Genomic DNA, 9,244 nt, shown 5'->3' with positions numbered 1-9,244 from the left:
GAGTTGCTGGGAGGGAGTCAGAAACTACAACTCCCAGCAACCCGAGGGAGGGACGTAATGATATGGGCGGTGCCGGACCTGATGGAGCGTGGTGACGTAATGACGCACGGCCTGAGTCAAAAGTGGGATGAGGTTGTGTGGGGCAGCGGACATGACCACAGTGTGGACGGGATGGGCCCGGGCGTGATGACGTTGAAGTGCGCCCGAGTCGGACGTGGTGACGTGGCGGGGTGCCTCAGACGGACGTGATGACGTTGCAGAATGCTTGAGGCGGACGTGGTGACGTTGCAAAGTGCCCGAGGCGGACGTGATGACGTTGAAGCACGTCTGAGGTGGACGCGATGACGTCGCACGGCGCCCAGAGTGACGCGATGGCGCAACCGCTGGGGGGCAGAGCCGGGCTCCGATTGGGCGTGCGTGTCTGCGTCAGCGCGTCGATGGGCGGGGATTCGCAGTAAGGCGGGCGGCGATTGGGCCGCCGCTCCTGCGGGCTGCCCCCAATGGGCGGCGGGGTTGCTGGCGGTAGGCAGAAGGCCGGAGCGGGGATAGAGACGGTGACAAGATGGTGTTGGAGAGCACAATGGTGTGGTGAGTGAGGGGTAGAGGGACAGGGAGGGAGCCGGGCACCGAGCCTCAGGCCCGGGGCTGCAATGACAATCACCCCCCTTCGCCCTCTCCTCCCCGCGGGGGGAGCGGAGCCGCAAATCCCTGAGTCACCGCCAGGCCCCAAACCTCCTCCCAGCGGCCACAGTCCGGCGCCTGTCCGGGATACACTGAGGGGGAATTTAGCACGGCCCAATCCACCCTAACCAGCACAGTGTTTCAGACTGTGGGAGGAAACCGGAGCACCCGGAGGAAACCCACGCTGACATGGGGAGAATGTGCAGACTCCACACAGACAGAGACCCCGAGCCGGGAATGGAACCCGGGTCCCTGGCGCTGTGAGACAGCCGTGCGAACCCACTGTGTCCCCCTCATTTAGATCTGATTTATTATTGTCATGTGTATTGTGATATCCTCCCTCATGACGGTCTCTCTTTATAGGTGCTCTGGGTCTGTTTGTCAAATAATTCCTTTTTTGTTTCAATTTGTATTATTGTCATGTATTGGGATACAGTGAAAAGTATTGTTTCCTGCATGCTACACAGACAAAGCATACTATTCATAGAGTGCATAGATTTGATTTATTATTGTCACATTATTGGGATACAGTGAAAAGTATTGTTTCTTATGCTAATTAGTCGAAGCGTACCATTTATAGAGTACATCTGATTTATTATTGTCACATGTATTGGGACAGTGAAAAGTATTGTTGCGCACTATACAGACAAAGCATACTGTTCGTAGAGAACATGGATTTGATTTATTTCACATATATTGGGATACAGTAAAAAGTATTGTTTCTTGTGAGCTTATACAGACAAAGCATACCATTCATAGAGTACATGGATTTATTATTGTCATGTGTATTGGGATACAGTGAAAAGTATTGTTTCTTGCACACTGTACACATACAGTTCATAGAGAAGGAAAGGAGAGGGTGCAGAATGTAGTGTTACAGTCACAGCTAGGCTGTAGAGAAAGATCCACTTAATCCGAGGTAGGTCCATTCAAAAGTCTGACAGCAGCAGGTGCTATAAAGGGGAGGTTGATGCCCTCTCTCAGGACTAACAGTTAACCACTCAAAGAAGAAATCCTCGCCTTGTAATCTGTTAAAGTGCGTGTGAGCAGTAGTACAATGTGCTGTTCAGCAATGTTTCTTAGTTAAATGGAAATAACACCCTATGACACACACTCTGTAAAATCAACAAGTAACCCTAGCAGTGAACAAGTTAACTACTAACAAACCGAAATAAAATGTTATTCTAACGGAATGCCATTTAGATAAACACAATTCCCACTTATTGACAAAGGAAAAAAATAGAATTTAAGTCATTTCCAAAATAGAACCAGTTTTATCTTCTGGAATCATCTTTCTTCCGCCTGGAATCTCCTTTATTTTGGTATCTTTTCTATTCAGATAACGCTTTGAACTAAAGGTTATTGGCTGTGTCAGAGATTGTTGTTGTCTCTCTCTGGAGCTGAGAGCTGTCACTTATCCCCCTGATGATGTCAACATTCCCACAGTATGATTGGTTCTCAGGTTACCAAAACACCAAAGTTAAATCTTAACAGGCTGCTGCTGTTCAAACACCTTGTTTAAACTGGTTAAAATTCAAAAACAGCCTGTTGTCTCGGCAACACTGCTGCCTGGCCCCTCTGTACAATTGTTTCTGCCTGTGTACTCCATATACATCTGCATCTCTTTGTTTTAATCTCTAAGTCAGACAGTTTTACAAAGAGCAACATCGCAACACAGAAGAAGCTGTTCTTGAGTCGATTGGTACATGACCTCAATCTTTTGTACATTTTTCCCCGATGTAAGATGGTGGAAGAGAGAATGTCCGGGTTGCGTGTGGGGTCCTTGATTATGCCGGCTGCTTTTCCCCGAGGCAGCAGAAAGTGCAGACAGAGTCAATGGATGGGAGGCTGGTTTGTGTCATGGGACTGGGCTTTGTTCACGATCTTTTGTAGCTCCTTGCAGTCTTGGGCAGAGCAGGAGCCCAGACCAAGCTGTGATACAACCAGAAAGATTGCTTTCTATGGTGCACCGTAGCTTATATACAGAAACCTGGCTGTGGGATGCAGACAATATAAGTGGAGATCTGCGTCTTTAAGACTTGAATAGCAGGTTAGCTGTAAAGACTTGCATTCTAATCAGTATTCGGTAAACTGTGTGTGCCTTTATATGCCCTTCTCTGATCAGAAAACTTCCACACACCTGATGAAGGAACACCATTTCCAAAAGCTTGTGGGTTTACTATCAAATAAACTGGTTGGACTTTAACCTGGTGTTGTGAGACTTCTTACTGTGTTGGTAGGAGACAGAGGGTCGTGGTAGAAGGTTGTTTTTCAGACTGGAGGCCTGTGACCGCTGGTGTGTCACAGCGATCGGTGCTGGGTCCACTCTCGTTTGTCATTTATGTTAATGATTTGGATGAGAATATCGGAGGCACGGTTAATAAGTTCACGGATGACACCAAAATTGGCAGTGTAGCGGACAGTGAAGAAGGTTTTCTATAACTACAACGGGATCTTGATCAGCTGGGCCAAGGACTGGCGGATGGAGTTCAATTCGAATAAGCGGGAGGTGATGCATTTTGGTCAGACCGCAGCAGGACTTACACAGGTAATGGTAGGGCCCTGCGGAGTGTTGTTGAACAGAGACACCTAGGGGCGTAGGTAGATCGTTCCCTGAAAGTGGCCTCACAGGTAGACAGGGTGGTGAGGAAGGCATTGGCCACACTTGCCTTCATCGATCAGGGCATTGAGTACAGGAGTTGGGACGTTACGTTACAACCGTACGTGACATTGGTGTGGCCTCGTTTGGAGCACTGCGTACAATTCTGCACACAGCCCTGCTATAGGAAGGATGTTATTAAACTGGAAAGAGGACAAAAGAAGATTTACACGGATGTTATCGGGACTGGAGTGTTGGAATTCTGAGGAGAGGCTGGATGGTCCGGGACTTTTCCCCCTGGAGTGTAGAAGGATGAGAGGATGATCTTGTAGAGGTTTATAAAACCACGAGGGGCATAGATCAGGTGAATAGCCGGGGTCTTTTCCCCCAGGGTAAGGGGAGTCCAAAACGAGAGGGCAGGAGTTGAAGGTGAGAGGCGAAAGGGGGACCTGAAAGGTAGCCTTTTCACACAGAGGGGTGGTATGTAATCTCCCCTTGGATGAGTGCGGCTCCCAACAACACTCGAGAAGCTCAACACCATCCAGGACAAAGCAGCCCCGCTCGATCGACACGCTAACCCCAAACACTCACTCCCTCCACCACCGACACAGCCGTGTGTACCATCTACAAGATGCCCCACAGCGACTCGCCAAGGCTCCTTCCACAGCACCTTCCAAACCCACCACCTCTACCATCTAGAAGGACAAGGGGGGGCAGCAGACACATGGGAAACACCACCCCCTGCAAGTTCCCCCTTCGAGCCACTCCCCATCCTGACTTGGAAATATATCGGCCACTCCCTCCCTAACAGCGCTGTGGGTGTACCTACCCCACACTGCAGTGGGTTCAAGATGGTGGCTCACGCACTACCTAGTGAAAGGGCAGTTAGGATGGGTGATAAATACTGGAGTTGGCCAGCCACTCCTGTGAATAAATATTTATGTATTGGAGGGGAGTGGAGTTGCGGAACCACCAGCTCCAGGAGCGGCCGTGGTTGCTTGGGGGGCATTCGGGGCGACATTTGTAATTCTGTAAGAGGGGGCCGGTCAGACACTGGTTGGACGAAGGGACTGGAGCCAGGCTGGACGGGTGGCATTGAGATACAAACCAGCACCATCAGCTGGGATGGGCTGAATGGCTGCTTCCCGTTCCTGGTTAAGAGAGGGAGGGAGATTGCTTCTTGCAGGGCACGGTGAAGGTGTTGCCAGCTGTGCCACGCTGCTTTCTAACCACCTCCTCCCCATCCCCTGTTGTTGCAGTGTGGACAACAGTGAGTACATGAGAAATGGTGACTTCCTGCCCACCAGGCTGCAGGCCCAGCAGGACGCAGTCAACATAGTCTGTCACTCCAAGACCAGGAGCAACCCGGAGAACAATGTCGGACTCATCACCCTCGCCAAGTAAGTGTCCACCACTCTCGGCGCCGGCCCTCCCGCGGTGCGGCGCTCAGCACGTGGCTGTGTGTGTTTGCGATGTTTTATTTTAACCCCTCTCTCTCCCTCTTGTCTGCAGTAACTGTGAGGTGCTCACCACCCTCACCCCTGACACTGGTCGCATTCTCTCGAAGCTTCACGCTGTCCAGCCCACGGGGAAGATCAGTTTCTGCACCGGCATCCGAGTAGCCCATGTAAGTCCGGACCCCTACTGCGTTCGGGTGGCGCCTGCCCCGGCTTCCGGAGGAGGTGGGGGTGTGGGTGGGGAGTGGCACCCAAGAACTGTGTTTGTGCCTCGACAATATTAGAGCGCAGGAGAATGCGCGCACAGCGCAATCCCACAAAGGATTGTCCTTTTACAGCGTGAGGTAAAAACGGGAGAATCCCCCTCACCCACCCACTGGCTCTCTCTGTACTGGGAAATATACAGTAAATGGCAGAACCCTTCAGAGCATCGATAGGCAGAGGGATCTGGGCGTACAGGTACACAGGCCACTGAAAGTGGCGACGCAGGTGGAGAAGGTGGTCGAGAAGGCATACGGCAATGCTTGCCTTTATCGGCCAGGGTATTGAGTTTAAAAATTGGGCAAATCACGTTGCAGCTTTATAGAACCTTAGCAAGGCCGCACTTGGAATATAGTGTTCAATTCTGGGTCACCCACACTACCAGAAGGATGTGGAGGCTTTGGAGAGGGTGACAGAAAAGATTTATCAGGATGTTGCCCCTGGTACGGAGGGCATTAGCTATGAGGAGAGGTTGGAGAAACTTGGTTTGTTCCCACTGGAGGTTGAGGGGGAGACCTGATAGAAGTCTACAAGATTATGAGGGGTGTAGAGTGGATAGTCAGGAGCTTTTTCCCCCAGGGTGGAAGAGTCGGGGGGCACAGGTTTAACGGGCAAGGTTTAAAGGAGATGTACGAGGCAGGTTTTTTACACAGAGAGTGGGTGGGTGTCTGGAACTCACTGCCGGGGGAGGTAGTGGAAGCGGATACGGTAGTGAGTTTTAAGGGGCATCTTGACAAATACATGAATAGGATGGGAATAGAGGGATATGGTCCCCGGAAGGGTGGGGGGGGGGGTTTTAGTTCAGTCGGGGCAGCACGGTCGATGCAGGCTTGGAGGGCCCGAAGGGCCTGTTCCTGTGCTGGAATTCTCTTTGTTCTCTCCCCACCCCGCGCCTGTTAAACCCCTTACACTCCTCTAAAAACACCTGGCGCGGTGGGGCAGAGGGAGATTGGTGAAGTTAGACCGCAGATCAGTTGTGATCTCGTTGACTGGAACAGAGTTGAGGGGCTGAATGGCCTCCTCCTCCCCCCCCACCTCCCCTGGGGGCTGACTGGGTGATCTTGGCGGGACTGCAGCTGTGCCGGGTTGGCTTGGGGTGCCTGCGTTCCTGCGGCGAAGTGAGGCCCCTCTTTATTGCCGAGTTTTCCCTGCTGACCATCGTCACTGTTCCCTCTTGTCAGTGTTGCACCCCCATCCCCAGGTCTCAGCTTCCCAAGCTGCGGGTTACTGTGTACTCACGGCTCCCTCCTTGGGGGACACGCGCACACCAGGAGGCTGTGACTACCAGAACAGAGTTGAACAGGCCGGGGCAGAGAAGGTGTTTCCGCTTGTACAAGGGAGAGCAAAACTTGGTGGTGGGGGGGGCCCCCCAATCAATAAGCGATAGTCAACAATAGATCCAATCGTGGAATTTAGGAGAAACCTCTTTACCCAGAGAGTGCAGGAGAATGTGGGACTCGCTCCCACAGTGGGGGAGTTGGGGGTTGGGGGGGGAGGATGTGGGACTCGGTCCCGCGGGGGGAGTTGGGGGTGGGGGGGGGGAGGGAGGATGTGGGACTCGCTCCCGCAGGGGGGGCGGTGGGGATGAGTGCGGGACTGGCTCCCGCGGGGTGAGGCGGTGGGGATAAGTGTGGGACTGGCTCCCGCGGTGGAGGGGGGGGGGGTAGTGGGGATGAGTGTGGAACTGGCTCCTGCAGTGGGGGGGGGGTAGTGGGGATGAGTGTGGGACCGGTGAGTGTGTGGTGGAACCCAGTACGATGCGGTGTAAATGTTGCTGTGTTTTGTAGCTGGCTCTGAAACATCGCCAGGGGAAGAATCACAAAACGAGAATCATCGTGTTCGTTGGCAGCCCCGTGGATGATAATGAGAAGGACGTGAGTTACTGCCGGGGGTTCTCCCTGCTCCCACCCGCTGCAAACGCCCCCTCGTTCACCCCTCCCCCTTCCCAAAGCTTACTCAGAACATTCCAGAACCGGGCAGTGTGTGCGTCCTTAATCTGTGGTCTCTCCCGGTGTTTATTTGTTTGTGTCACAAGTCAGCTTACGTTAACACTGCAATGAAGTTACTGTGAAAATTCCCCCTGTCGCCAAACTCCTGTCCGGGTTACACTGAGGGAGAATTTAGCATGGCCCAATCCACACCCTAACCAGCACAGACTTCCAGACTGTGGGAGGAAACCGGAGCAGCCGGAGGAAACCCACGCAGACACGGGGAGAACGTGCAGACTCCGCACAGACAGTGACCCGAGTCGGGAATCGAACCCGGGTCCCTGGCGCTGAGAGGCTGCAGTGCTAACCCACCGTGCCACCCTGAGTTGAGGGGAGGGATTCACGGGTAGAGTTTGGAGTGAACCCTGTCTCGCTGGCAGGCACCCTGGTCTGTAGTTGCTTTACCCTGGGCTCGTTAGTTGCCCCTCAAACCCAGGTCACCGGAAACCAGGTGATCTGATTGGTTTACCGTGCTGCCCGTTCTGGGATCTTGCTGTGCTTGAATCCTGTGGCCCAGCCCGGGGGAGCGGGAGGAGCTGAGGACCGATATGTGGCTCTTCTGCAGAGGTTTACCTGGGCGATGGCGGACCGCGATTTGTAAAACCAGACTGCGTCTCTCTCTCTCTCTCTCTCCTCCCTCCAGCCCGCTTGAGACTGGCTCTCTCGTGATGCCTGCTGCAGTCGAATAACCCCCCCTTCCCATCCAGAGCCTCACTCGACAATTGGGCGTTGCCGCCGGGGAGGCGGGAGTGGGTAATGCCCGTGAAGGGTGTGTGATGGGCTGGGCGGCGCTCGGTGTGTGGGGGGGGGGGGGGGGGCGGGGTGGGAGTTTTGAAGTCTCGATCTCTAATGGCCGTTTGTTCTTCGTTTCCACACCCCCCCCACCCCACCCCCCCCCACCCCACCACCAGTTGGTCAAGTTGGCCAAGAGACTGAAGAAGGAGAAGGTGAACGTGGATATCGTCAACTTCGGAGAGGAGGTGAGAGACAGCGAGGGAGGGAGACGGGGAGGGGTAGACTGGAGAGGGTGAGAGACGGGGAGGGGAGAAGAGGGGGAGATGGGGGGGGGGGGCGGAGAGGGAGGGGGTAGAGTGGAAAGGGTGAGAGGGAGGGGGTAGAGTGGAAAGGGTGAGAGGGAGGGGGTAGAGTGGAAAGGGTGAGAGGGAGGGAGCAGAGTGGAAAGGGTGAGAGGGAGGGGGTAGAGTGGAAAGGGTGAGAGAGGGGGGAGTGGAGGGGAGATGGGGAGAGGAGAGGGAGGGTGAGAGGGAGGAGAAGAGGGGGAGACGGTGAGGGGGGTGGCGGTGGTGTTGTGTTCTCCTGTGGAGCCGCTGCGTTGCGAGGTAGGGTGGGTGTGGGTGTGGGATCTGCTGATGCTCGGGTTTCTGGATCATGTTCTCTGTTTATCCCCCGTCCCCACGCCATCCCCCCCACCTCTCCCTCGGGGTCCTTGTGCATGAGTCGCAAAAACCCAGCTTGCAGGTGGTCAGGAAGGCGAATGGGATGCTGGCCTTCATAGCGAGGGGGATTGAATATAAAAGTAGGGAGGTCTTGCTGCAGCTGTATAGGGCATTGGTGAGGCCGCAGCTGGAGTACTGTGTGCAGTTTTGGGTGCCGCACCTGCGCAAGGATATTTTGGCCTTGGAGGGAGTGCAGAGGAGGTTTACTAGGCTGATACCGGAGTTGAGGGGGTTGAGCTATGAGGAGAGGCTGAATAAACTAGGCTTGTACTCGTTAGAGTTTAGAAGAATGAGGGGAGATCTCATTGAGACCTATAAGATGATGAATGGGATGGATAGGATAGAGGTGGAGAGACTCTTCCCGCTCAAAAAAGACAGTAGGACTAGGGGGCACAGCCTCAAGATAAAGGGGGAGTGGTTTAGAACGGAGTTGAGGAGGAACTTCTTCGCTCAAAGGGTGGTGAATCTCTGGAATTCTCTGCCCGTTGAAGTGGTGGAGGCTGCCTCGCTAAATATTTTTAAGAAGCGGGTTGATGGGTTTTTGATAAGAGAGGGGATTAAGGGTTATGGGGAGAGGGCGGGAAAGTGGAACTGAGCCACGACAGATCAGCCATGATCTTATTGAATGGCGGGGCAGGCTCGAAGGGCTAGATGGCCTACTCCTGCTCCTATTTCTTATGTTCTTATGTTCATCCCCCACCTCCCCATGGCCTGCCCTCCCCGTGGCACCTCTTCCCCACCCCTCTCTCTCTTCCCCACCCCTCTCTCTTTCCCGCCCCTCTCTTCCCCAGGAGGCGAACA

At 53.8% G+C, this 9,244-nt stretch overlaps 1 protein-coding gene across 1 annotated transcript; it reads left to right on the top strand.

The window, feature by feature from the left end:
• Positions 1-470: 470 nt before the first annotated feature.
• LOC145340252 (26S proteasome non-ATPase regulatory subunit 4-like) lies at positions 471-8,013 on the top strand (the record flags this gene model as incomplete). Its single annotated transcript, XM_080184700.1, has 5 exons — positions 471-588; positions 4,540-4,680; positions 4,793-4,907; positions 6,786-6,872; positions 7,898-8,013. Coding segments are annotated over exons 1-5 (485 nt in total), but the record flags the coding sequence as incomplete, so codon positions are not given.
• Between the last annotated feature and the right edge of the window lie 1,231 nt (positions 8,014-9,244).

The sequence above is a fragment of the Carcharhinus amblyrhynchos genome, unplaced genomic scaffold, assembly GCF_965287045.1.
Source record: "Carcharhinus amblyrhynchos unplaced genomic scaffold, sCarAmb.v2.hapA scaffold_874, whole genome shotgun sequence".
Taxonomy (NCBI): domain Eukaryota; kingdom Metazoa; phylum Chordata; class Chondrichthyes; order Carcharhiniformes; family Carcharhinidae; genus Carcharhinus; species Carcharhinus amblyrhynchos.
This window is presented reverse-complemented; position numbering and strand designations above follow the sequence as displayed.